This window comes from Coregonus lavaretus, assembly GCF_964263955.1.
Source record: "Coregonus lavaretus genome assembly, chromosome: 18".
In the NCBI taxonomy this organism is placed as follows: Eukaryota; Metazoa; Chordata; class Actinopteri; order Salmoniformes; family Salmonidae; genus Coregonus; species Coregonus lavaretus.
In genome coordinates this window covers 31,708,113-31,735,938 of record NC_140005.1, presented here as the reverse complement: position 1 = coordinate 31,735,938, position 27,826 = coordinate 31,708,113, and the positions used below count along the sequence as shown (strand labels likewise).

Here is a 27,826-nt window from a genome sequence, read left to right as displayed (position 1 = left end):
GTGATCATCATAGAGGGGTACAGAAGGCACATCCCTATTCCAGAGAGTCTTAGCTTTCAGGAATGGGGTTCAAGTTCAATTTATGAATTCAATTATTCAATTTATGTATTACAAATTCAAAAATATTAAATTAACATTCAATATCCCAATATAAATTCCAAATTATGGAATTCAAATACAATTTCTGTTGGCACTGAAATCGCTCCATACAAATACAATGCTTTTAGTTTTAGGTGTATTTAAGACCAGTTTATTATTTATCACCCATTCTAATACTGACTGTAACTCCTTATTTAGAATTTCAGTGAGCTCACAGGCTTTGGGTGCTGACATGTAGAGTGTGGAATAATCTGCATACATAGTCATTCTAGCTTTGTGTAAGACCAGTGGCAAATCATTTGTAAAAATAGAGAAGAGTAACGGCCCAAGGCAACTGCTCTGAGGGACACCGCACTGTACATATCTGATGTTAGAGAAGCTCCCATTGAAGAACACTCTCTGGGTTCTATTGCATAAATAACAAGTTGAGTGCATGCTGAAAGTGAGTAGTTAGTCAGTAGTTAACAATTCTGAGAGACCGAGTCTGATCTTAAGTATCTGATGCGCCTTATACGCCATGAAATCTACAGACCTTAGAACTACCAGTGGTGTAAATTACTTAAGTAAAAATAATTTAAAGTACAACTTAAGTTGTTTTTTGGGGTATCTGTACTTTACTTTACTATTTATATTTTTGACACATTTTACTTTCACTCCACTACATTCCTAAAGAAATAATGTACTTTTTACTCCATACATTTTCCCTGACACCCAAAAGTAATTGGACATTTAGAATGTTTAGCAGAACAGGAAAATGGTCCAATTCACACACTTATCAAGAGAACATCCCTTGTCATCCCTAATGCCTTTGATCTGGCGGACTCACTAAACACAAATGTTTTATTGGTAAATTATGTCTGAGTGTTGGAGTGTGCCCGTCAATCCGTAAATTTAAAAAACAAGAAAATCGTGCCGTCTGGTTTGTTTAATATAAGGATTTTGTTAATGATTTACTTTTACTTTTGATTTAAGTATATTTTAGCAATGACATTTACTTTTGATACTTAAGTATATTTAAAACCATGTACTTTTAGACTTTTCCTCAAGTAGTATTTTACTGGGTGACTTTCACTTTTACTTGATTCATTTTCTATTAAGGTATCTTTACTTTTACTCAAGTATGACAATTGGGTACTTTTTCAACCACTGAGAACTACTGTATTAAATCTGTTTTGGCTTAAAGGGATACTTCGGGATTTTGGCAATGTGGCCCTTTATCTACTTTCCCAGAGTCAGATGACCTCGTGGATGAATGTTTTGTGTCTCTGCCGAGTATGAAGGAAGTTAGAGGTAGTTTCACGAGGCAATGCTAACTAGTGTTAGCGCAATGGGAACTATCCTTTATAGATACTGTAGCATGGGAACTATCATTTTTGTACAGATGTACAAAGCATTAGGAACACCTTCCTAATATTCAGTTGCACCCCCTTTTGCCATCAGAACAGCCTCAATTCGTCGGGGCATGGACTACAAGGTGTCAAGCGTTCCACAGGGATGCTGGCCCATGTTGACTCCAATAATTCCCACAGTTGTGTCAAGTTGGTTGGATGTCCTTTGGGTAGTGGACTATTCTTGATACACACGGGAAACTGTTGAGCGTGAAAAACCCAGCAGCGCCTGGCACCTACTACCATACCCCGTTCAAAGGCCCTTAAATATTTTGTCTTGCCCATTCACCCTCTGAATGGCACACTTACACAATCCATGTCTCAATTGTCTCAAGGCTTAACAATCCTTCTTTAACCTGTCTCGTCCCCTTCAGCTACACTGATTGAAGTGGATTTTTAAGTGACATCAATAAGGATCCTAGTATGTCATGGAAAGAGCAGGTTTTCATAATGTTTTGTACACTCAGTGTATATTGTATAATAAAGTGATAGGCTATTTCATGGCAGTTTATTTGGGAAATGCAATTTCCTTTGACTCCTCTGTTGCATGTCAGGATGAACTGTAATACATTTTTAAAAATTTACATTACATTAGAGTCATTTAGCAGACACTCTTATCCAGAGCGACTTACAATTAGTGTGTGCATACATTATTTTATTTTTCATACTGGCCCCTTGTGGGAATCGAAACCACAACCCTGGCATTGCAAACGCCATGCTCTACATCCCTGCTGGCCATTCCCTCCCCTACCCTGGACGACGCTGGGCCAATTATGCGCCGCCCCACAGGGACTTAACTTACACTGTTAAGTCCCTGTTCTGAGCTTTAATCCCTCTCTGTTGCGTTAGGTAACACTAGTCTTGTTTATATCTTGGACATTTTTGGGCCTGCTGCAGTCATATAAGCTGCACAAAAGAGTTTCACATTTCAACCCTCAACAGGCTCTCACATGAGTGACCCTGGAAAGTCCCTGTGTGTGTGTGTGTGTGTGTTTGTGTGTGCGCGCGCGGTGTGTGGACTCTAACCCCCCATGGCTACATGAGTGAGTAGTTTATGAAGTGAAACCAGTTTGGTGGCACTGAAAATGAACACCCCCAGTCCTGGAGCTTTGCTCCTATGCAGCGTTGGCGTTTTCTTTGCAAGGTTCAACTTCATTTTAAAGTCTATCACATGAAAGAGTGCAAGAAAATGCATTTAGTACAAATTGAAAAGCATCGGTACCATTTTTCATTAAATAATTGTGTCTATGATTCACAGATTAAAATTAGAACCAACTTGTTATGGTTTCTCTGCGGTGCAGCACTGCTTTATATTAGCCTATTTCTCTGACCCAATTAATACTTTCAGAGGTAAATTCCTAGCATAAGCATAAAATAGTCTTGCACTGAGAAGTAAGATTGTATTGTTCTTCTGTAACTAACCAGGATATGAAGGGTAACCTTTTGTAGCAGGTTGACAGGGAACACCCTGGCTTGCAGGGTTTTAGAGTATAGATCCAGGCATAGAACATAACATAACCTGTTCCTCGTGCTTTAGACTAGAGGGAAGTGACAGACCGGTGGAACAGCCACATGTATTTTTAGCTATAGCTTTTGTTGTGGGAGGTTGGGGGATTTTGGTGAATACAGTTATGTGGAATGTCACTAAATAGCCTAATGCAATTAAGACGTCAAATCAAATGTTATTTGTCACGTGCCGAATAAAACGGGTATAGACTTTACCGTGAAATGCTTGCTTGCGAGCCCTTCCCAACGAAGCGGAGTAAAAACAAAAAACAAGAGGAATAGAATACACAAGAATGGAACTATACAGTGGGGAGAACAAGTATTTGATACACTGCCGATTTTGCAGGTTTTCCTACTTACAAAGCATGTAGAGGTCTGTCATTTTTATCATAGGTACACTTCAACTGTGAGAGACGGAATCTAAAACAAAAATCCAGAAAATCACATTGTATGATTTCTAAGTAATTAATTTGCATTTTATTGCATGACATAAGTATTTTATCACCTACCAACCAGTAAGAATTCCGGCTCTCACAGACCTGTTAGTTTTTCTTTAAGAAGCCCTCCTGTTCTCCACTGATTATCTGTATTAACTGCACCTGTTTGAACTTGTTACCTGTATAAAAGACACCTGTCCACACACTCAATCAAACAGACTCCAACCTCTCCACAATGGCCAAGACCAGAGAGCTGTGTAAGGACATCAGGGATAAAATTGTAGACCTGCACAAGGCTGGGATGGGCTACAGGACAATAAGCAAGCAGCTTGGTGAGAAGGCAACAACTGTTGGCGCAATTATTAGAAAATGGAAGAAGTTCAAGATGACGGTCAATCACCATCGGTCTGGGGCTCCATGCAAGATCTCACCTCGTGGGGCATCAATGATCATGAGGAAGGTGAGGGATCAGCCCAGAACTACACGGCAGGACCTGGTCAATGACCTGAAGAGAGCTGGGACCACAGTCTCAAAGAAAACCATTAGTAACACACTACGCCGTCATGGATTAAAATCCTGCAGCGCACGCAAGGTCCCCCTGCTCAAGCCAGCGCATGTCCAGGCCCGTCTGAAGTTTGCCAATGACCATCTGGATGATCCAGAGGAGGAATGGGAGAAGGTCATGTGGTCTGATGAGACAAAAATAGAGCTTTTTGGTCTAAACTCCACTCGCTGTGTTTGGAGGAAGAAGAAGGATGAGTACAACCCCAAGAACACCATCCCAACCGTGAAGCATGGAGGTGGAAACATCATTCTTTGGGGATGCTTTTCTGCAAAGGGGACAGGACGACTGCACCGTATTGAGGGGAGGATGGATGGGGCCATGTATCGCATGTATTGGCCAACAACCTCCTTCCCTCAGTAAGAGCATTGAAGATGGTTCGTGGCTGGGTCTTCCAGCATGCCAAAGACCCGAAACACACAGCCAGGGCAACTAAGGAGTGGCTCCGTAAGAAGCATCTCAAGGTCCTGGAGTGGCCTAGCCAGTCTCCAGACCTGAACCCAATAGAAAATCTTTGGAGGGAGCTGAAAGTCTGTATTGCCCAGCGACAGCCCCGAAATCTGAAGGATCTGGAGAAGGTCTGTATGGAGGAGTGGGCCAAAATCCCTGCTGCAGTGTGCGCAAACCTGGTCAAGACCTACAGGAAACGTATGATCAAAGGTTTCTGTACCAAATATTAAGTTCTGCTTTTCTGATGTATCAAATACTTATGTCATGCAATAAAATGCAAATGAATTACTTAAAAATCATACAATGTGATTTTCTGGATTTTTGTTTTAGATTCCGTCTCTCACAGTTGAAGTGTACCTATGATAAAAATTACAGACCTCTACATGCTTTGTAAGTAGGAAAAGCTGCAAAATCGGCAGTGTATCAAATACTTGTTCTCCCCACTGTATACAGGGAGTACCAGTACCATATCACTGTGCAGGGGTACGAGGTATTTGAGATAGATACAGTGCATTCGGAAAGTATTCAGACCCCATCTCCTTTTCCACATTTTACGTTACAGCCTTATTCTAAAATTGATTAAATACATTTTTTTCCTCATCAATCTACACACAATACCCCATAATGACAAAGCAAAAACAGGTTTTTAGAAATGTGTGCAAATTTATGAAAAATATATAACAGAAATACCTTATTTACATAAGTATTCATACCCTTTGCTATGAGGCTCGAAATTGAGCTCAGGTGCATCCTGTTTCCATTGATCATCCTTGAGATGTTTCTACAACTTGATTGGAGTCCACCTGTGGTAAATAAAATTGATTGGACATGATTTGGAAAGGCACACCTGTCTATTTAAGGTCCCACAGTTGACAGTGCATGTCAGAGCAAAAACCAAGCCATGAGATCGAAGGAATTGTCCTTAGAGCTCCGAGACAGGATTGTGTTGAGGAACAGATCTGGGGAAGGGTACCAAAGCATTTCTGCAGCATTGAAGGTCCCCAAGAACACAGTGGCCTCCATCATTCTTAAATGGATGAAGTTTGGAACCACTAAGACTCTTCCTAGAGCTGGCTGCCCGGTCAAACTGAGCAATCGGGGGAGAAGGGCCTTGGTCAGGGATGTGACCAAGAACCTGATGGTCACTCTGACAGAGCTCCAGAATTCCTCTGTGGAGATGGAAGAACCTTCCAGAAGGACAACCATCTCTGCAGTACTCCACCAATCAGGCCTTTATGGTGGATTGGCCAGATGGAAGCCACTCCTCAGTAAAAGGCACATGACAGCCCGCTTGGAGTTTGCCAAAAGGCACAAAAAGGACTCTCAGACCATGAGAAACAAGATTCTCTGGTCTGATGAAACCAAGATTGAACTCTTTGGCCTGAATGCCAAGCGTCACGTCTGGAGAAAACTTGGCACCATCCCTATGGTGAGGCATGGTGGTGGCAGCATCATGCTGTGGGGATGTTTTTCAGCGGCAGGGACTGGGAGACTTATCAGGATTGAGGGAAAGATGAACGGAGCAAAGTACAGAGAGATCCTTCATGAAAATCTGCTCCAGAGCGATCAGGACCTCAGACTGGGGGCGAAGGTTCACCTTCCAACAGGACAACGACCGTAAGCACATAGCCAAGACAATGCAGGAGTGGCTTCGGGACAAGTCTCTGAATGTCCTTGAGTGGCCCAGCCAGAGCCAGGACTTGAACCCGATCGAACATCTCTGGAGAGACCTGAAAATAGCTGTGCAGTGACGCTCCCCATCCAACCTGACAAAACTTGAGAGGATCTGGAGAGAAACTCCCCAAATACAGGTGTGCCAAGCTTGTAGCATCATACCCATGTAGCGTCATACCTTTCCTTGGCTCATCGCGCTCTAGCGACTCCTTGTGGCGGGCCGGGTACCTGCAAGCTGATTTTGGTCGTCAGTTGAACTGTGTTTCCTAAGACACATTGGTGTGGCTGGCTTCCGGGTTAAGCGAGCAGTGTGTTAAGATGCAGCGCGGCTTGGCGGGTCATGTTTCGGAGGACACATGACTCGACCTTCGCCTCTCTAGAGCCCATTGGGGAGTTGCAGCGATGAGACAAGATCGTAACTACCAATTGGATATCACGAAATTGGGGAGAAAAGGGGTTAATTTACACAAATAAACAACAACAACAAAAAAATTCTGTGAAGACACTAGCCAGCTGGTCTGCGCATGCTGTGAGACCGTGCCCTGGTATTCCTTCTGACCCGGCAGCCTTGCGAGTGTTAACCTGTTTAAAAGTTTTACTCACAAAGGCCACGGAGAGCGAGATCACACAGTCATCTGGAACAACAGGGACTTTCATGCAAGACTCAGTGTTGTATTTCTCAAAGCGAGGATAAAAGGCATTCAGCTCGTTTGGGAGTTCTGCATCACTGGGCACAGTGCCTTCAGAAAGTATTCACACCCCTTGACTTATTCCACGTTTTGTTTTGTTAAATGGATTTTTTTTTTTTTACATTCTCACCCATCTACACAAAATTATTGAAAATGAAATACAGAAATATCTCATTTACATAAGTATTCACACCCCTGAGTCAATACATGTTAGAATCACCTTTGGCAGCGATTACAGCTGTAAGTCTCTAAGAGCTTTGCACACCTGGATTGCACAATATTTGCACATTATTCTTTTTAACATTATTCAAGCTCTTTCAAGTTGGTTGCTGATCATTGCTAGACAGCCATTTTCAAGTCTGAAGGCACTGTATATCACGGCTGGGTTTCCCTTTGTCATCCTTTATCGTCTGCAAGCCCTGCCACATACGACGAGCGTTAGAGCCTGTGTAATATGATTCCACCTTCCTCCTATATTGTCCTTTTGCATGTTTGATGTAGGCATGTTTGATGTAGGCTCCTTTGTGCTTTAGACATTTTATTGGTTACAGACATTATTGCAGATAAGCAGTTGATAAAATTGTTTCTCAGCATTGTCTCCTTTTTCCATGTGGAAAACTCAGTTATGCAAGAACAATGAAAAAGAGCCATCAAATGTGAAAGGAGAAACTCTGGGGAGATGCCTGGGTGCACCCTATCAAGTGTGACTGGGTGGGTGCCATGCTATGCTCAGCTAAACCCATTCCCGCCACAATGGAACTAGAGTGGAGTTCCATTGTCTCTGACTCCATCAAAAACGACATCTAGGCCCCAGTCACGTGACCCTACAACCTCTGGGAATTCCCAGTTCTTCCAGTCCCATTGTGTACCCCAACTCTCCATGACAACTGCTAGTGCTGCAGGGGAGCAGATAGCAACACAACAAGCTGTGTTAATAAGGTAGAGGTGAAGTAAACGGAATGTAATCTCGTCCCCAGGCTATTGGTTAACGAGATGTTAACATCCTGCCTTTATCCCAGAGGCCTAATGATTTATATGAATATGAATGTCTATGGCCTGAAACAGGGCCTGAACGTTTCTTGAATACTTAATGTCCTGTAGTTGCAGAACTCTTTCTCCCTTCTGCACCAAAGAGAGATTCCCCAAATATTCTTCGTCTTTCCATCCCATACAGATGTCTCATTGCAATGCTGTTGCTTACAAAGTCAAAAGCTTTAGCTAAATTTGCTACAGTTTTTTATAGTGTTATCTGCCTTTTTTATTCTCAAAGCTACAGTACCATCAAGCAGTTAGAGCCTACTTAAATGTGAATGGTTAGTTTTTCTCAGGGGTATACAGTACTTTACTGTTGTTCTGGTGGACTAGGTTTGTATTGGGGTGTGTCAGGGGATTTCTCAGGCTATTTGCATCGCAGAGACAAAGAAGTGAAAGTACTGGCCTGTTCCATGGGTCTACAGTATTGTATAATGGACACTTATACAACATGATTTGTTGTACAATGAATGGACTCTGCAGTGTTCTGTAATCTCTGGGCTGTAGGCTGCAGTTGGTCAGTCTTGTTGCATTCTCAGGAAACATGGTGAATATATTAGCATCTATATGTGATTAAATGTATATTTTAAACATATTTTAGATTGCGACATGCATGGCCAGTATTTACCAAACTCATACCATTGAAATGTGTCAATGGATCTCTTTCCTATGTACGAAGCAGCAGTGACAGCAACATGAGACCTATGCATACATACAGTGTAGAATGTACATGATAGACAGACAGACAGACAGACAGGTGGAGGTGTGGCCTGGGGTTGGCATGTGGCCTAGCCAGAAATTAAGCACTGTACTGTGTATTGCCAGACTTATATCTGGAGCCAGTCCAGGTTCCCATTGAAACGGAAACAAAGAAAGAAAAACAAGAGAGAGAGGGAAGTCCTGGCTGTCGAGTTAAGTAAATATTGACATTTTTTACATTTTAGGCATTTAGCAGACGCTCTTATCCAGAGCAACTTACAGTTAGTGAGTGCATACATTTTTTCATACTGGTCCCCAGGGGGATCGAACCCACAACCCTGGCATTGCAAGCGCCATGCTCTACCAACTGAGCTACACGGGACATGACCAAGCCATGTTTTATCTATCTTTCCCTGCTACTAAAGTTCATCCTTGTTGTGTACAGACAAGCATGCTACGTGAGCTGGTGCTCGAGACTTTAGAGTCTGTTTTTGTGATAAAGTATGTGAATTCCCCCCTTCTTTATATTTCACCTACGATTGGATATTTGATAGCTGTGAGACATTTAATTTGAAAAAGTATTAAATATGATATGGACTTGACATGCACAAACATTTCAAATGGAAGCATAAAACATTTAAACAGATATATAAACTGGTAGCTTGGGTAACCAAATGTTTCTCCCTCTCCTAGGAGCTGGAGAGCTTCAAGAACTTTGTCAAGCGGAAGCCGACCTTTGACGTGGTCATAGATGGACTCAACGTGGCCAACATCGGCATCAAAGGGAACCAGTCGCAGACGGTGAGTTCTCTGCCAGATCTCTCCTATCTGCTGATGTGAATCCAGAATATATCATTGTCATGAGTTAAGGCAAGGCCTTGCCTATTTTCACATGCAACAGACCTGCCAAACTCACTGGAACAACAATCACAGCAAAAGGGTATGAAATGTTCTGAGCCTAGGTTGGCACCATTGATCTGACAATAAAATCTGACATGTAAGGATGAGGTGTTGTGCTATTGATTAGTGATGGGGGGGGGGGGAACAAAACAGTTACACTACCGTTCAAAAGTTTGGGGTCACTTAGAAATGTCCTTGTTTTCGAAAGAAAAGCAATTTTTTTGTCCATTAAAATAACATCAAATTGATCAGAAATACAATGTAGACATTGTTAATGTTGTAAATGGCTATTGTAGCTGGAAACTGCGGATTTTTTATGGAATATCTACATAGGCGTACAGAGGCCCATTATCAGCAACCATCAGTCCTGTGTTCCAATGGCATGTTGTGTTAGCTAATCCAAGTGTATCATTTTAAAAGGCTAATTGATCATTAGAAAACCCTTTTGCAATTATGTTAGCACAGCTGAAAACTGTTGTGCTGATTAAAGAAGCAATGAAACTGGCCTTCTTGAGACTAGTTGAGTATCTGGAGCATTAGCAATTGTGGGTTCGATTACAGGCTCAAAATGGCCAGAAACAAAGAACTTTCTTCTGAAACTCGTCAGTCTATTCTTGTTTTGAGAAATTAAGGCTATTCCGTGCGAGAAATTGCAGTTCTCTATTTGTATAACTGAAGATCTCGTACAACGCTGTTTACTACTCCCTTCACAGAACAGCGCAAACTGTCTCTAACCAGAATAGAAAGAGGAGTGGGAGGCCCCGGTGCACAACTGAGCAAGAGGACAAATACATTAGAGTGTCTAGTTTGAGAAACAGACGCCTCACAGGTCCTCAACTGGCAGCTTCATTAAATAGTACCCGCAAAACACCAGTCTCAACGTCAACAGTGAAGAGGCGACTCCGGGATGCTGACCTTCTAGACAGAGTTGCAAAGAAAAAGCCATATCTCAGACTGGCCAATAAAAAGAAAAGATTAAGATGGGCAGTCTGAGATATGACTTTTTCTTTGCAACTCTGCCTAGAAGGTCAGCATCCCGGACTTGCCTCTTCACTGTTGACGTTGAGACTGGTGTTTTGCGGGTACTATTTAATGAAGCTGCCATTAAACATCTCAGACTTGGGTTGAAACAGTGGGAGAAAAGTACTTTTTCCCATATGATGACCAAGGCTGGAATCACTGTCAATATTACGGATTCCTAGTAACGGAATATAAAGGGTGCCTATCTTGTATTTGTAACTCAGTACAATTAAGTAATTCTGGATAGGATGTACGGTATGTCTGCTCCCTCTCTCCTGTTGCCACTAGGGTAGGATATAGTGCGCAGCACAGCCAAGCCAGCATGTATAGACCCCTCGGAAAGAGCCAAATACAAATATCCGTCTTGAATTCCAATTAAGTGAATAAGTTGTAATGCCAGTCCACATAAGGTACCCATGTTCTTCCCCCTCTTGAGACATAGAGAAGGTGGCATTGTCACAGCTGCAGGGTACTGTGGGAGGCTGTTAACAAATGGCGACACTTTTTCCTGTGGGAAAGACTTTTAGTGCTGTGTATATTTAATAGCCGAATAATACTCTGTGGGTTTCTATCTCTGCTCTGTAAGCAGAACCCTCAGTCATCACAGAGTCTGGCCAGCAGTCTGCCATGCACGCACAAACACTCACACAAGTCGTAGCCGGCCGCGACTGGGAGACCCATGGGCGGCGCACAATTGGCCCAGCGTCGTCCAGGTTAGAGGAGGGTTTGGCCGGCAGGGATGTTCTTGTCCCATCGCGCACTAGCGACTCCTGTGGCGGGCCGGGCGCGTGCACGCTGACACGGTCGCCAGGTGTATGGTGTCAGCGTTTCGGCTGGCTTCCGGGTTAAGCGGGCATTGTGTCAAGAAGCAGTGCGGCTCAGTTGGGTTGTGTTTCGGAGGATGCATGGCTCTCAACCTTCGCCTCTCCCGAGTCCGTACGGGAGTTGCAGCAATGGGACAAGACTGTAACTACCAACTGGATACCACGAAATTGGGGAGAAAAAACACAACCCAACAGTGTGAATAATCCCTCGACATCCCCACAGCTGTTTAGCATCTTGTTTCTCTGACATGTGAGCTAAGCAGCAGTGAGGAGCAGGGCAGACTGTGGCCTCAGGGCACTGGCTGCATAGAATAAATATTAGGCACATGCTCCCAGCTTTCAAATACAGCAGTTCTCTATTTGTATAAATGCAGCACAAGTAGCTTTGTTTCAGCACAGCTACAGACCCTGATGCCTTATTGAGGGGATTTCTCTTCCGTTGTAATATGATTAAAATCAGTATTTGTGTGTGTGTTAAACTTTATTTGTGGTGCTGACTTCTGTCCCAGTTATCAGCTAAAGGCCACATCTTCCCAACCCACTTGTCTGCATCCTCAACCACATCAGACAGACATGTAGGACTTTTTGTGTGTGTTTTAAACTGACTCAACCATGAACAGATATTTGCACTTAGTTATTATACTGAACAAAAATATAAATGCAACATGCAACAATTTCAAAGATTTTACTGAGTTACAGTTCATATAAGGAAATCAGTAAATTTAAATAAATTCATTAGGCCCTAATCTATGGATTTCACATGACTGGGAATACAGATATGCATCTGTTGGTCACAGATACCTTTAAAAAAAGGTAGAGGCTGTCCGGGATGACCAAGCAGGCAACGAGAGACAACTTAGTAGGGTGCAAACAATATAAGGGTCAGTAGCGGTGTGTGGGTAAAATCACTGGGGAAGCCAGAAAAAGAGCCATATTACAACATACAGTGCCTTCGGAAAGTATTCAGACCCCTTGACTTTTTCCACATTTTGTTACGTTACAGCCTTATTCTAAAATGGATGAAATAAAAACAAGTCCTCAGCAATCTACACACAATACCCCATAATGACAAAGCGAAAACAGGTTTTTAGACATTTTTGCAAATGTATTTAAAATAAAAAAACATAAATACCTTATTTACATAAGTTTACATCATCCTTGAGATGTTTCTACAACTTGATTGAAGTCCACCTGTGGTAAATTCAATTGATTGGACATGATTTGGAAAGGCACACCTATCTATATAAGGTCCCACAGTTGACAGTGCATGTCAGAGCAAAAACCAAGCCATGAGGTCGAAGGAATTGTCCGTAGAGCTTCGAGACAGGATTGTGTCAAGGCACAGATCTGGGGAAGGGTACCAAAAATTGTCTGCAGCATTGAATGGCCCCAAGAACACAGTGGCCTCCATCATTCTTAAATGGAAGAAGTTTGGAACCACCAAGACTCTTCCTAGACCTGGTTGCCCGGCCAAACTGAGCAATTGGGGGAGAAGGGCCTTGGTCATCAAGGTGACCAAGAACCCGATGGTCACTCTGACAGAGCTCTAGAGTTCCTCTGTGGAGATGGGAGAACCTTCCAGAAGGACAACCATCTCTGCAGCACTCCACCAATCAGGCCTTTATGGTAGAGTGGCCAGACAGAAGCCACTCCTTTTTATTTATTTTTTATTTCACCTTTATTTAACCAGGTAAGCCAGTTGAGAACAAGTTCTCATTTACAACTGCAACCTGGCCAAGATAAAGCAAAGCAGTGCGATTAAAAACAACACAGAGTTACATATGGGGTAAAAAAAAACATAAAGTCAAAAATACAGCAGAAAATATATATACAGTGGTGCAAATGTAGCAAGTTATGGAGGTAAGGCAATAAATAGGCTATAGTGCAAAATAATTACAATAGTATTAACACTGGAATGCTAGATGTGCAAGAGATTATGTGCAAATAGAGATACTGGGGTGCAAAAGAGCAAAATAAATAACAATATAGGGATGAGGTAGTTGGGTGGGCTAATTTCAGATGGGCTGTGTACAGGTGCAGTGATCGGTAAGGTGCTCTGACAACTGATGCTTAAAGTTAGTGAGGGAGATAAGAGTCTCCAGCTTCAGAGATTTTTGCAATTCGTTCCAGTCATTGGCAGCAGAGAACTGGAAGGAATGGCGGCCAAAGGAGGTGTTGGCTTTGGGAATGACCAGTGAGATATACCTGCTGGAGCGCAGACTACGGGTGGGTGCTGCTATGGTGACCAATGAGCTAAGATAAGGCGGGGATTTGCCTAGCAGTGATTTATAGATGGCCTGGAGCCAGTGGGTTTGACGACGAACATGTAGTGAGGACCAGCCAACAAGAGCGTACAGGTCACAGTGGTGGGTAGTGTATGGGGCTTTGGAGACAAAACGGATGGCACTGTGATAGACTACATCCAGTTTGCTGAGTAGAGTGTTGGAGGCTATTTTGTAAATGACATCGCCGAAGTCAAGGATTGGTAGGATAGTCAGTTTTACGAGGGCATGTTTGGCAGCATGAGTGAAGGAGGCTTTGTTGCGAAATAGGAAGCCGATTCTAGATTTAACTTTGGATTGGAGATTCTTAATGTGAGTCTGGAAGGAGAGTTTACAGTCTAACCAGACACCTAGGTATTTGTAGTTGTCCACATACTCTAGGTCAGACCCGTCGAGAGTGGTGATTCTAGTCGGGTGGGCGGGTGCCAGCAGCGTTCGATTGAAAAGCATGCATTTAGTTTTACTAGTGTTTAAGAGCAGTTGGAGGCTACTGAAGGAGTGTTGTATGGCATTGAAGCTCGTTTGGAGGTTTGTTAACACACTGTCCAATGAAGGGCCAGATGTATACAAAATGGTGTCGTCTGCGTAGAGGTGGATCAGAGAGTCACCAGCAGCAAGAGCGACATCATTGATATACACGGAGAAAAGTGTCGGCCCAAGAATTGAACCCTGTGGCACCCCCATAGAGACTGCCATAGGTCCAGACAACAGGCCCTCCGATTTGACACACTGAACTCTATCTGAGAAGTAGTTGGTGAACCAATTAAAGGCACATGAAGGCCCGCTTGGAGTAAGCCAAAAGGCACCTAAAGGACTCTCAGACTGCACCTAAAGATTCTCTGGTCTGATGAAACCAAGATTGAACTCTTTGGCCTGAACACCAAGAGTCACGTCTGGAGGGATCGAGGGAAAGGTGAACGGAGCAAAGTACAGAGAGATCCTTGATGAAAACCTGCTCCAGAGCGTTCAGGACATCAGACTGGGGCGAAGGTTCACCTTCTAACAGGACAATGACCCCAAGCACACAGCCAAGACAATGCAGGAGTGGCTTCAGGACAAGTCTCTTAATGTCCCTGTGTGGCCCAGCCAGAGCCCGGACTTCAACCCGATCGAACATCTCTGGAGAGACCTGAAAATAGCTGTGCAGCGACGCTCCCCATCCAACCTGTCAGAGCTTGAGAGGATCTGCAGAGAAGAATGGGAGAAACTCCCCAAATACAGGTGTGCCAAGCTTGTAGCGTCATACCTAAGAAGACTCTATTCTATTATCGCTGACAAAGGTGCTTCAACAAAGTACTGAGTAAAGGGTCTGAATACTTCTGTAAATGTGATATTTCAGTTATTTTAATTTATACATTTGCAGATTTTTTTATTTTATTTTTGCTTTATCTTTATGGGATATTGTGCGTAGATTGGTGAGGGGAAAACACGATTTTATTAATTTTAGAATAAGGCTGTAACGTAACAAAATGTGGAAAAAGTCAAGGGGTCTGAATACTTTCCGAAGGCACCTTATGTGTTGTGATAATTGCGTTGTTTGCTCTATAACCTGTTAATTCATATGCATAAAGGCTGAGACAATAAGAAGACACAATTCATTCAACCATACCTTTTTTTTATCACAAAACCGGATAGCAACCTCTGTCCGGTTTAGTCCACAAAGCATATTGCATGTAACAGACAGTTACATGACCTACAGCATGGTCAAGTAAGTTAATGTTTCGGACATTTTTGGACCACTAAACAACTGTTGATTTAGAACCACAGAGAGTTACCGCAAGTCGCAAAGAAAACAGGAGCTGCCTCCACTATTCCAGCACCATTTCAACTTCAACATTTAAACATCATCAAATCACCTCTGCTTAGTCTAATACAGTGACAACTAAAGGATACCAAAAACAATTTAGTCCAATCCAACGTAAGCTAAATATGATGTGGATGTCCATGGTTCTGATTTCTGTGTGTGTGTGTGTGTGTGTGTGTGTGCGCGCGTGCGGTTCGTGCAAGTAGAACAATATGTTGACTCACCCTACTTGTAGAGAAAAGCCAATGCCATCCTCCTCTCTTTCATGTTGACGAAACGGTCTATCACTCTGTCATACAGTACACACTTTTATTTTTTGTTGTCCTAGGCTACCTGGCTAAAATGCTTGCTCGCTAGCCTAACTTACATTCATGGGCAACATTAGCTAGTTAACATTAGCCTTCTACATCTAGCTACAGTACGTATTGAACTTTCATCCTCATGCCAGGGGCACAACAATGTATGAATTAATGGTTGGATCAGAATCGCCGTTATTATCATTGGTCAGTACGGAGAATTAAGTAAAACCACATTCCAAATCCCTATCTCCATCCATGGCTAATTTAGGAAAGGGCCAACTTTAGCTAGCTAGCTAGCCACCGGAGGACAACAACACAACGTGATGCAACAATTCAAGATTTTTTGTCAATGACGTATGCTCTCAATGGGATTTGATAGGAGTGACGCCACACCCGGCTTACCTTGACACTTTTTTTGGTGCGCCAGGACCATTCACAGTTGAGCTCGCTCAGTTTAGCTCAACGCTGATTGGTCAATTTGTTATACTTTTTTTTAACAAGGGAGGCCAAATGCTCGCTGGCTTCCCTTGCATTCCATTCAGTGCTACTGGGAGCATCAATGTCATACTCATTTGGACCAGACAGCGGTCTAAGGCACTGCATCTCAGTGCTTGAGGCGTCACTACAGACACCCTGGTTTGATTCCAGGCTGTATCACAACCGGCCGTGATTGGGAGTCCCATAGGGCGGCGCACAATTAGCCCAGCATCGTCCGGGTTTGGCCGGTGTAGGCCGTCATTGTAAATAAGAATTTGTTCTTAACTGACTGCCTAGTTAAATAAAGGTAAAATAAATAAAATAAAGATAGATGGCCTACACGTAGAGACAGAGGGGCACTGTTTGGCTCGCTCGGATGCTTTCTCCGGTGAGAGATATTCAGCCTCTTGTGAAATGAAGGAAAATTATGAAACTGAAAGATGAATTATTTTGTTTTTTTATTGTTAAATTTTTTGGGGAAGCCTGGCTTCCCTTGGCATCCATGAATACACGCCACTTACAAAGGTTTTATTTCTCAAAACTTGGAAAATACAAATGATGTCAAGGAAATAAACCAAAGTGCTTTAAAATATACAAAGGGATAAATGAATTGAAATGAAAAACGGACTGTCCAATAATGTCTTAACTTAAAAAATAACTATGATCAAACATGCAGGAACAGAACGTACATAAACCAAAAATCAACTACCTGAAGGGACGTTCCACAAAGACTATAAGGGGAGTGGCCAGTTCCATTCCCTGCTCCAAGGGGAGTCTGCAAACCATCAGGTTTTACATTAAGACAAGAATGATATAACGTTTAGATATACAGATCATGTTTTTAAATACAATAATTATTTTAGCAATAACAGTACACAATATCAATGTATAACTGTACTTCACTATTTTAAACTCTTCAAGGGGGGAAAAAAAGAGTTCCCCGGGGTGAACAGAGGGTTGGCATTATTTTAACCCTGGGATTCCAGTTGGACCTCCTTTACCAGAACACAGCGGCATCCATGCTGCAGACGTGGGGCTGTAAGAGCCAATTTATGCTTGATCCGAAAATGTGGTCGGAGGTGCCGTATGGATGGTGTGATGCAATTGCGGAGCCTCCAGAGAAATGCAGAGGCCAAATTGAGCTCTGTACCGCATAGCCGAGCGCCTCAAATTTTGTAAAAATGTGGAGAGCTTCCTATAGCTCCGCATTGACATGATTGGTTGACGGTAGGTGAGTGTGGGAAGTCCTGTATAAACACAAACTCACTTCCTTGACAACTTCCTTCACAACAGCTCTGCGCTGCTCAGCGAAGCACACAAAGTATGAATGCCCTGACTTCTGCAGAGGCCATATCACTGTAAATGCTGCACAGCCAATGGAAAAGTCAGATTGACCATGTAACGCCTTTAAGACTGCTGAGACACGGAGGTAAACAAGACATTACATTGAACTGACTATTTGCTTGAGAATGATAATGGTTAAATTATAAAGTTAGATGATTGAGTTAAATTATTCCAATGACTGTTACCACGTAAACTATGAAGCGTGCACTCAACATAGAAAACAATGATAGCAAATGTCAAACTGTATTTCTGCAATAAAGTTATGTATGGGATATAAGAAAGAAAATGTGTCACGTCATCATTTATATATTATGTGTATCGCCATGTACAGTATATAGTGCAAACTGAGTGCATAAAATGAAAGGGATATTTGTTAGGCAGCGGTTTTTACTGTGCGGCTCGCGGTGCGGCCGTCACAGGGGCATGGATCAGAAAACCTGTCAATATCTGGTGTGACCACCATTTGCCTCATGCAGCATGACACATCTCCTTCGCATAGAGTTGATCAGGCTGTTGATTGTGGCCTGTGCAATGTTGTCCCACTCTTCTTCAATGGCTGTGCGAAGTTGCTGGATATTTGTGGGAACTGGAACACGCTGCTGTACACGTCGATCCAGAGCATCCCAAACATGCTCAATGGGTGACATGTCTGGTGAATATGCAGGCCATGGAAGAACTGGGACATTTTCAGCTTCCAGGAATTGTGTACAGATCCTTGCGACATGGGGCTGTGCATTATCATGCTGAAACATGATGGCGGCGGATGAATGGCACAACAATGGGCCTCAGGATCTCGTCATGGTATCTTTGAATTAAAATTGCCATCGATAAAATGCAATTGTGTTCATTGTCCGTAGCTTATGCCTGCCCATACCATAACCCCACCGCTACCATGGGGCACTCTGTTCACAACATTGCAGCAGCAAACCGCTCGCCCAAATGACGCCATATACAGTGCCTTCGGAAAGTATTCATACCTCTTGACTTTTTCCACATTTTGTTACGTTACAGCCTTATTCTAAAATGGATTAAATTGTTTTTTTCCCTCATCAATCTACACACAACACCCCATAATGACAAAGCAAAAACTGGTTTTTAGAAATTGTAGCAAATTGATATAAAAACAAAAATATTAAATATCACATTTACATAAGTATTCAGACCCTTTACTCAGTACTTTGTTGAAGCACCTTTGGTAGCGATTACAGCCTCAAGTCTTCCTGGGTATGATGCTACAAGCTTGGCACACCTGTAGTTGGGGAGTTTCTCCCATTCTTCTCTGCAGATCCTCTAATGGTCTGTCAGGTTGGATGGGGAGCGTTGTTGCACAGCTATTTTCAGGTCTCTCTAGAGATGTTAGATCGGGTTCAAGTCTGGGCTCTGGCTGGGCCACTCAAGGACATTCAGAGACTTGTCCCAAAGCCACTCCTGTGTGTTCTTCGCTGTGTGCTTACGGTCGTTGTCCTGTTGGAAGGTGAACCTTCGCCCCAGTCTGAGGTCCTGAGTGCTCTGGAGCAGGTTTTCATCAAGGATCTCTCTGTACTTTGCTCCGTTCATCTTTGCCTCAATCCTGACATCTCGCAGTCCCTGCCGCTGAAAAACTTCCCCACAGCATGATGCTGCCACCACTATGCTTCACCGTAGGGATGGTGCCAGGTTTCCTCCAGATGTGACTCTTGGCATTTAGGCCAAAGAGTTCAATATTGGTTTCATCAGACCAGAGAATCTTGTTTCTCATGGTCTGAGAGTCTTTAGGTGCCTTTTGGAAAACTAATAGCGGGCTGTCATGTGCCTTTTACTGAGGAGGGTCTTCCGTCTGGCCACTCTACCATAATGGCCTAATTGGTGGAGTGCTGCAGAGATGGTTGTCCTTCTGAAAGGTTCTCCCATCTCCACAGAGGAACTCTAGAGCTCTGTCAGAGTGACCATCGGGTTCTTGGTCACCTCCCTGACCAAGGCCCTTCTCCCCCGATTGCTCTACGGACAATTCCTTCGACCTCATGGCTTGGTTTTTGCTCTGACATGCACTGTCAACTATGGGACCTTATATAGACAGGTGTGTGCCTTTCCAAATCATGTCCAATAAATTGAATTTACCACAGGTGGACTCCAATCAAGTTGCAGAAACATCTCAAGGATGATAAATGGAAACAGGATGCAGCTGAGCTCAATTTTGAGTCTCATAGCAAAGGGTCTGAATACTTATGTAAATAAGGTATTTCTGTTTTTTATTTTTTTATACATTTCCAAAAATGTCCAAAAACCTGTTTTCGATTGCCATTATGGGGTATTGTGTGTAGATTGATGAGGAAATAGTTTTATTTAATCAATTTTAGAATGATGCTGTAACGTAACAAGATGTGAAAAAAGTCAAGGGGTTTTAATACTTTCCGAAGGCACTGTATGTGGTCTGTGGTTGTGAGGCCAGTTGGATGTACTGCCAAATTCTCTAAAACGGCGTTGGAGGTGGCTTATGGTAGAGAAATCAACATTCAGTTCTCAGGCAACAGCATTCCTGCAGTCAGCATGCCAATTGCATCTGTGGCATTGTGTTGTGACAAAACTGCACATTTTAGAGTGGCATTTTATTGTCCCCAGCACAAGATGCACCTGTGTAATGAGCATGCTGTTTAATCAGCTTCTTGATATGCCACACATGTCAGGTGGATGGATTATCTTGGAAACTGAGAAATGCTCACTAACAGGGATGTAAACCAATTTGTGCGATTTTTTTTATTTTGAAATAAGCTTTTTGTGCGTATGGAAAGTTTCTGGGATCTTTTATTTCAGCTCATGAAACATGGGACCAACACTTTACATGGTGCATTTATATTTTTGTTCAGTGTACATTTAATATAGACATTATTGTGTAATAAAACAATTATTCTGGGTATATTTTTTCCATATGCACAAACAGAGAATAAAACAATGTGGTGAGAAATATAAATTGCTTCAAGTTACAGGTACAAGTTCTTGTCTCGTGCTTTACTTGGTAAACCTCACACCTGCTGTTACTAGTTCACTTCCCCATCATTACATGAGTCAGAAGAAAATAGCCACGCCCACAACCACCGGCTGTTCCCAGGTCAACACTTCCTCATCTAGAGTGGACAGAAAGAGAACCGGGTGTGATCTTATTAAAATGTGCTAAATGATGGCATAGTTTTTGCATGGGTCCTCATTATTTTAGCCTTATTTCACAATGTAACACAAGTCAATAAACTTTTTTACTTCCCCTTTTTTGTGTCGGGTAGGAAAGACGCCATCACCTCTGAGTGAACCAGTAAGTATTACCAAAGAAGCCAAAACATGGGTTAAAGGTCCAATGCAGACGTTTTTATCACAATATCAAGTCATTTCTGGGTAACAATTAAGTACTGTGCTGTGATTGATTTTCATTAAAATTGTCAAAAAATAAACAAAAATAGCTTCTTAGCCAAATGCAATTTCTCAAGCAAGAGTTTTGCTAGGACTCTCTGAGAGAGGGGCCTCATTGGAGGAGCCTAATGGGAATGGACGCGTAACCTGAAAACTAGCCATTATTGGCAGAGAGGAGGGCAAACTCTCTTTATTATTGGTCTATTAACTTATACAGTCCAAAAACCACACAAAGCCAAACAAGATGAAATTTCAGTGCATTATCATAATTTTCACAGTATTGTTCCAACCTCATAGTGTGGAAATATGGCTGGATGTCCTTTGGGTGGTGGACTATTCTTGATACACACGGAAAACTGTTGAGTGTGAAAAACCCAGCAGCATTGCCATTCTTGACACAAACCAGTGCGCCTGGCACCTACTTCCATACCCCGTTCAAAGGCACTTAAATCTTTTGTCATGCTCATTCACCCTCTGAATGGCACACATACACAATCCATGTCTCAAGGCTTAAAAATCCTTATTTAACCTGTCTCCTCCCCTTCATATACACTGATTGAAGTGGATTTAACAAGTGAGATCAAGAAGGGATCATAACTTTCACCTGGATTCAACTGGTTAGTCTATGTCATGGAAAGAGCAGTTGTTCCTAATGTTTTGTACACTCAGTGTATACAAAACAAATGAAATTGCATTTTTGACTGCACTGCCCCTTTAAGCATTGAAAGAATGAATTTCCCTACATCTTGTGTGTCAATTGTCTCAGACTCGGCCAGGAAAATTCCCTACAGTGGAAGAGGATGAGGGTAGTAACACATGACTGTACTGGGTATATGTCCCAATGGGCGAATGCATTGTGTTTTTTCATTCAAATATTCCTTTGAAGGATGGGAGAATGTTAACCCGAAGTACAATGCATCATATTGGCTAACCTTTGTTGATTTTCTAAAAGCAAAATAACCCTTTTCTGTGCCTTGACTGGGTCATGTTCATTAGGGCCGGCACGCAACAGATAACTTTTTTAAAATAATGTGCAAAAAAAATAGTTTCTTTTTGGACAAGTCTAGGTAGTCCTTCAATATATTGTGTTCCGTTTGGTGCCTAATGAAAAATACCCTGGTGTGACATATGTGATGATGACTAATCGTGTTGGTGTTTCTATGCAGCTCTTGGAGGTGGTGTCGGAGCTGGAGCGCCAGGGCCTGGTCATCCTGGTCCTGGGGAGGAAGCACATGCAGCGGCCCTCACGCAGCTGGGACAGAAATGACATGAGCTTGGTCCAGCAGAAGGCCCACTGCTTCTTCACGGACAACATGTGAGTTCAGCCCTATATGTCTTACAAACCAAAGCTTTCTGGTGGATCATTCATATCCATATTACAAGAGTACAGGTCACTCTTGCAGAAGAGACTATATCTCAAAGAGAATAACTAAAGGCTGAAAGAAAATATATATTTTTGTGCAATACATTGGGTAAAGTACCCAATATGGATTATTTGGGTTTGTTTGGATGTTGACACCTCTGGTTGGTTGTCAGTTCTGAGGATGACCCTTTCCTGCTGTATGCCACACTGCACTCTGGGAACCACTGTAACTTTGTTAGCCGGGACCTGATGAGGGACCACAAGGCCTGCCTGCCTGACGGTGCCACCCGACGCCTCTTCTTCAAGTGGCAGAGAGGTCACCAGCTGGTGCTGAGCAGCTACACCCCGGGAAAGAGAGTACGATTCCAGGTGAGAGTAACAGGGAAATAGTTTGCTTATTTATTACACATCAATGCATAAATGCATAGTATAGTATCTATTGTCAACATGAGGACCTAAAAGGCACATTGATAAACAAATAAATATGGCATGTGTATGTTTATTACAATTCTTGCGTTGTTCTGTGAATCTTTTTCCAGAGGATATTAACTTATGACACCATTGTCCAGACAAATGGAGGCTCCTGGCACATCCCCTATGATGAGAATGGGGCAGAGAGATGCACTTATGAAGTTCCACAGAAGTGGCTGTGTCTCACCCGGGCAAAATAAGGACCTGCTTAGAACTGTTTGATCTTCACAAACCTGTAAATACAGTGTTCATTAATGAAACTATAGCATGTGAAAAAATATTAAAAGACTGAAAAAAACGTTTTTTGTTCTTGGAAAAAAATTACTTTCAGTCCTAGAATATGTTTTTGAAAATGCATTCAGTAAACCAAGAAGTGTCTGAGTAAACTACGGCCCTCTCTTCGCTTGACCCGGACATCAACTACTGTTCCTAAACCAGTTCCGGGGTCATTGTCTTGCATTATCTTTTTCCTCAGTAGTTCTGTTTTCAGTTTACAACTTTTATACACATTTACCAACACAATGTCCAGAGGGTCGAGTGCAGGATTTGACCGACATATTACAATCTTCTCTCCGGAGGGCAGACTCTACCAAGTCGGTTAGTATGGGATAGTTCTGAAGAAATTAAAGAATACCAACTTGCCCAGTCATTATCGGTAGCCAACTAGCTAGGTAGCTAATGTTATCTAACCTGTTCCATACCTAACGTTAGCTCAGTTAAAAATATTAAAGCTAATTAGCTGCTTTATAATGTCAGTTAATGGATAAAGTATGTTAATACTGTCAGATTTCTAACAGCTAGCTCATTGATTGTTTTCTAACTACTAGCAGTTAAACTAACTAGTTAGCCAGCTGACCTAGCTATCTGATAAAATTCTAATTCATGCTTAGCTTGAAGCAGTTAGCAAGCTAACTTTAGAACTAGCTATTCCTGTAACGTTATTTGACAGAAGTAGACCGTTACACCATGGCCTTAGGAGGCTAGCTTAGCAGCAACTAGCTGTCCAGTAATGAGTTGTTAAACATTTTGTTCTTGTCATTCGTCGAGTGTTATGGCTGCAGTTGCATTCATGGTCCAAGCCCCTCAATGTGGTGAATAGCCTTCATCATGACATGCAGTGACATCTTTGAAGCTGTTGATCTCTCACCTTAACAAAAGTCTGGAGTGGTGCATAATTTTCCCCTGTTCTGTTTATTTTCCAAGAATATGCATTCAAGGCTATCAACCAAGGTGGCCTTACCTCAGTAGCTATCCGAGGACAAGACTGTGCAGTTGTCGTCACACAGAAGAAAGTTCCAGTAAGAACACCCTTCATGACTATTTCAGTACTCAGTTATCAATATGGCTATGTGATGTAATCAGATGTACTCTTCAATCTCTCCCATAGGACAAGCTTCTTGATGCATCCACAGTCACACACTTATTCAGAATCACTGAAAACATTGGCTGTGTCATGTCTGGAATGACGGGTAAGAAACGTGTTAATGTTGAAATATCCAATACACAATCAACCTTATGAAATGTATTACTTAATGTATGTTATAATGACTAATCGTGACCGATTCATTTGTGTTCAGCTGACAGCAAGTCCCAAGTCCAGAGGGCTCGTTACGAGGCAGCCAACTGGAAGTACAAGTACGGTTATGAGATCCCAGTGGACATGCTGTGTAAGAGGATGGCTGACATCTCTCAGGTGTACACACAGAACGCTGAGATGAGACCTCTTGGTTGCTGTAAGTGTTACAAAATTGTCAAAAACAACAAAAGACACCAGTGTAGCTGAGAAGTTTCAAGATATATATATATTTAAGAAAAGTTTTGGCCTTTGGTCTCACTCAATGCATATTTTTTGTTAATTATTGTTGCAGGCATGATAGTGATTGGTGTGGATGAGGAGTGGGGTCCCCAGGTGTTTAAGTGTGACCCTGCAGGATACTACTGTGGCTTCAAGGCCACCGCTGCTGGGGTCAAACAGACAGAGGCCACCAGCTTCTTGGAGAAAAAGGTCAAGAAGAAACTGGACTGGACGTTCGCACAAACAATCGAGGTAAAATACCATACCCATTGACATAAAAAAGATTGCAAACTAAATCAGCAAGCTAGTCCCCATTTGAATGACATTGTACTTTGAGTTTCATCCTCTTCTGTTTACAGACGGCGATAACTTGTCTGTCTACGGTGCTGTCCATTGACTTCAAGCCCTCCGAGCTAGAGATCGGTGTCATTACAATAGAAGACCCTAAATTCAGGTGAGTCTCCAAGGGAATTGTTTAATAGTGATGGAACTTGTCAAATATTGGTGCAAAAAATAACAGGATGTTTTATTGTAACTATAAAGTTTAGATCTCCCAGACATCACAAACATGCAATCTGAAATCTTATCCTTTATTTTCTTAAATAGTTTTATTTATTGTGTAAACACACTGTGGACATAACGCCGTTCTGTCCAAAACCTCTTTATAACAGAGTTTCTAAACCCAGCGGCCCAACGTTGCGATACTTCCGGGAATGCTTGCGAATTCTTCCTTAGTTGTTAATTTTCTACATTTCTAAAGGCACTACCTACAGTCGTGGTCAAAAGTTTTGTGAATGACACAAGCATTGGTCTTCACAAAGTTTGCTGCTTCAGTGTTTTTAGATATTTTTGTCAGATGTTACTATGGTATACTGAAGTATAATTATAAGTGTCAAAGGCTTTTATTGACAATTACATTAAGTTTATGCAAAGAGTCAATATTTGCAGTGTTGACCTTTCTTTTCAAGACCTCTGCAATCCGCCCTGGCATGCTGTCAATTAACTTCTGGGCCACATCCTGACTGATGGCAGCCCATTCTTGCGTAATCAATGCTTGGAGTTTGTCAGAATTTGTGGGTTTTTGTTTGTCCACCCGCCTCTTGAGGATTGACCACAAGTTCTCAATGGGATTAAGGTCTGGGGAGTTTCCTGACCATGGACCCAAAATGTCGATGTTTTGTTCCCCGAGCCACTTAGTTAACACTTTTGCCTTATGGCAAGGTGCTCCATCATGCTGGAAAAGGCATTGTTCGTCACCAAACTGTTCTTGGATGGTTGGGAGAAGTTGCTCTCGGAGGATGTGTTGGTACCATTCTTTATTCATGGCTGTGTTCTTAGGCAAACTTGTGAGTGAGCCCACTCCCTTGGCTGAGAAGCAACCCCACACATGAATGGTCTCAGGATGCTTTACTGTTGGCATGACACAGGACTGATGGTAGCACTCACCTTGTCTTCTCCGGACAAGCTTTTTTCCGGATGCCCCAAACAATCGGAAAGGGGATTCATCAGAGAAAATGACTTTACCCCAGTCCTCAGCAGTCCAATCCCTGTACCTTTTACAGAATATCAGTCTGTTCCTGATGTTTTTCCTGGAGAGAAGTGGCTTCCTCGCTGCCCTCTTTGACACCAGGCCATCCTCCAAAAGTCTTTGCCTCACTGTGCGTGCAGATGCACTCACACCTGCCTGCTGCCATTCCTGAGCAAGTTCTGCACTGGTGGTGCCCCGATCCCGCAGCTGAATCAACTTTAGGAGACGGTCCTGGTGCTTGCTGGACTTTCTTGGGCGCCCTGAAGCCTTCTTCACAACAATTGAACCTCTCTCCTTGAAGTTATTGATGATCCAATAAATGGTTGATTTAGGTGCAATCTTACTAGCAGCAATATCCTTGCCTGTGAAGCCCTTTTTGTGCAAAGCAATGATGACGGCACGTGTTTCCTTGCAGGTAACTAGGGTTAACAGAGGAAGAACAATGATTTCAAGCACCACCCTCCTTTTAAAGCTTCCAGTCTGTTATTCTAACTTAATCAGCATGACAGAGTGATCTCCAGCCTTGTCCTCGTCAACACTCTCACCTGTGTTAACGAGAGAATCACTGACATGATGTCAGCTGGTCCTTTTGTGGCAGGGCTGAAATGCAGTGGAAATGTTTTTTGGGGATTAAGTTCATTTTCATGGCAAAGAGGGACTTTGCAATTAATTGCAATTCGTCTGATCACTCTCCATAACATTCTGGAGTATATGCAAATTGCCATCATAAAAACTGAGACAGCAGACTTTGTGAAAATTAATATTTGTGTCATTCTCAACTTTTGACCACGACTGTAGATTCAAGCCAGTGTTTTAAGTAGCTGAATGTCATTACTACAACCTTGTGAAAGTGTCACAGTGACACTTTTTAATTTGTCAAAAAACTGCTTGACATCAGCATGACATCTCCTACAAGCTTGATCGAGGATTTCTATTGGAGAAGCAGTTTCTACATATCTACATACTAAACCATCTTTGGCGATATGTATAAAGGACCAGGCATCCGCAGTCAGTACTTGTGTTCTTATATATCTCTCTCTCTTTGCAGGATCCTGACAGAGACTGAAATCGATGTCCACCTTGTGTCCCTGTCAGAGCGAGATTGAGTGTTTCCTTGTGTTCCAGACTAGAGGGGAGACTACCCTAGAGAGATGACAGAGAGCACTACCACAGATCTTCAGAACGAAAGCCCTGACTTGCTGTACATTTACGCTGTTCAATTAAAGATAATGTTTTCGAGGAACTGACATTTTGGTAGGTTTTCTTTTCCCTTATACAGTGGCTTGTGAAACTATTCACCCCCCTTGGCATTTTTCCTAATTTGTTGCCTTACAACCTGGAATTAAAATTGATTTGTATCATTTGATTTACACAACATGCCTACCACTTTGAAGATGCAAAATTTTTTTTTTTGTGAAACAAGACAAAAAAACTGAACTTGAGTGTGCATAACTATTCACCACCCCCCCCCCCCCAAAGTCAATACTTTGTAGAGCCACCTTTTGCAGCAATTACAGCTGCAAGTCTCTTGGGATATGTCTCTATAAGCTTGGCACATCTAGCCACTGGGATTATTGCCCATTGTTCAAGGCAAAACTGCTCCAGCTCCTTCAAGTTGGATGGGTTCCGCTGGTGTACAGCAATCTTTAAGTCATACCACAGATTCTCAATTGGATTGAGGTCTGGGCTTTGACTAGGCCATTCCAAGACATTTAATTGTTTCCCCTTAAACCACTCAAGTGTTGCTTTAGCAGTATGCTTAGGGTCATTGTCCTGCTGGAAGGTGAACCTCCGTCCCAGTCTCA

At 42.5% G+C, this 27,826-nt stretch overlaps 2 protein-coding genes across 2 annotated transcripts in view; both read left to right on the top strand.

Annotated features, from left to right (window-relative positions):
• prorp (protein only RNase P catalytic subunit) overlaps positions 1 to 23,000 on the top strand; it is a 31,011-nt gene extending 8,011 nt beyond the window's left edge. The window contains exons 4-7 of the mRNA XM_084182564.1: positions 9,230 to 9,337; positions 22,031 to 22,179; positions 22,401 to 22,596; positions 22,767 to 23,000. Coding sequence (XP_084038690.1) covers positions 9,230 to 9,337; positions 22,031 to 22,179; positions 22,401 to 22,596; positions 22,767 to 22,898 — 585 coding nt within the window. The 3' untranslated portion in view covers positions 22,899 to 23,000. The remainder of the gene's footprint in view (positions 1 to 9,229; positions 9,338 to 22,030; positions 22,180 to 22,400; positions 22,597 to 22,766) is intronic.
• Positions 23,001 to 23,140: 140 nt separating this feature from the next.
• LOC311145826 (proteasome subunit alpha type-6-like) lies at positions 23,141 to 27,268 on the top strand. Its single transcript, XM_084182143.1, has 7 exons — positions 23,141 to 23,295; positions 23,902 to 23,996; positions 24,086 to 24,167; positions 24,276 to 24,431; positions 24,567 to 24,745; positions 24,853 to 24,947; positions 27,070 to 27,268. The coding sequence occupies exons 1-7, from the start codon at positions 23,220 to 23,222 to the stop codon at positions 27,125 to 27,127; spliced, it is 741 nt and encodes a 246-aa protein (XP_084038269.1). The 5' UTR covers positions 23,141 to 23,219; the 3' UTR covers positions 27,128 to 27,268.
• The last annotated feature ends 558 nt before the right edge of the window (positions 27,269 to 27,826 follow it).

Bases quoted from the DNA above. Each gene is read 5' to 3' on its own strand.
- LOC311145826 (XM_084182143.1), top strand. From the start codon at position 23,220: ATGTCCAGAGGGTCGAGTGCAGGATTTGACCGACATATTACAATCTTC. The intron at 23,296-23,901 runs GTTAGTATGGGA...TTATTTTCCAAG, and splicing joins GGGCAGACTCTACCAAGTCG to AATATGCATTCAAGGCTATC. The intron at 24,948-27,069 runs GTGAGTCTCCAA...CTCTCTTTGCAG, and splicing joins ATAGAAGACCCTAAATTCAG to GATCCTGACAGAGACTGAAA.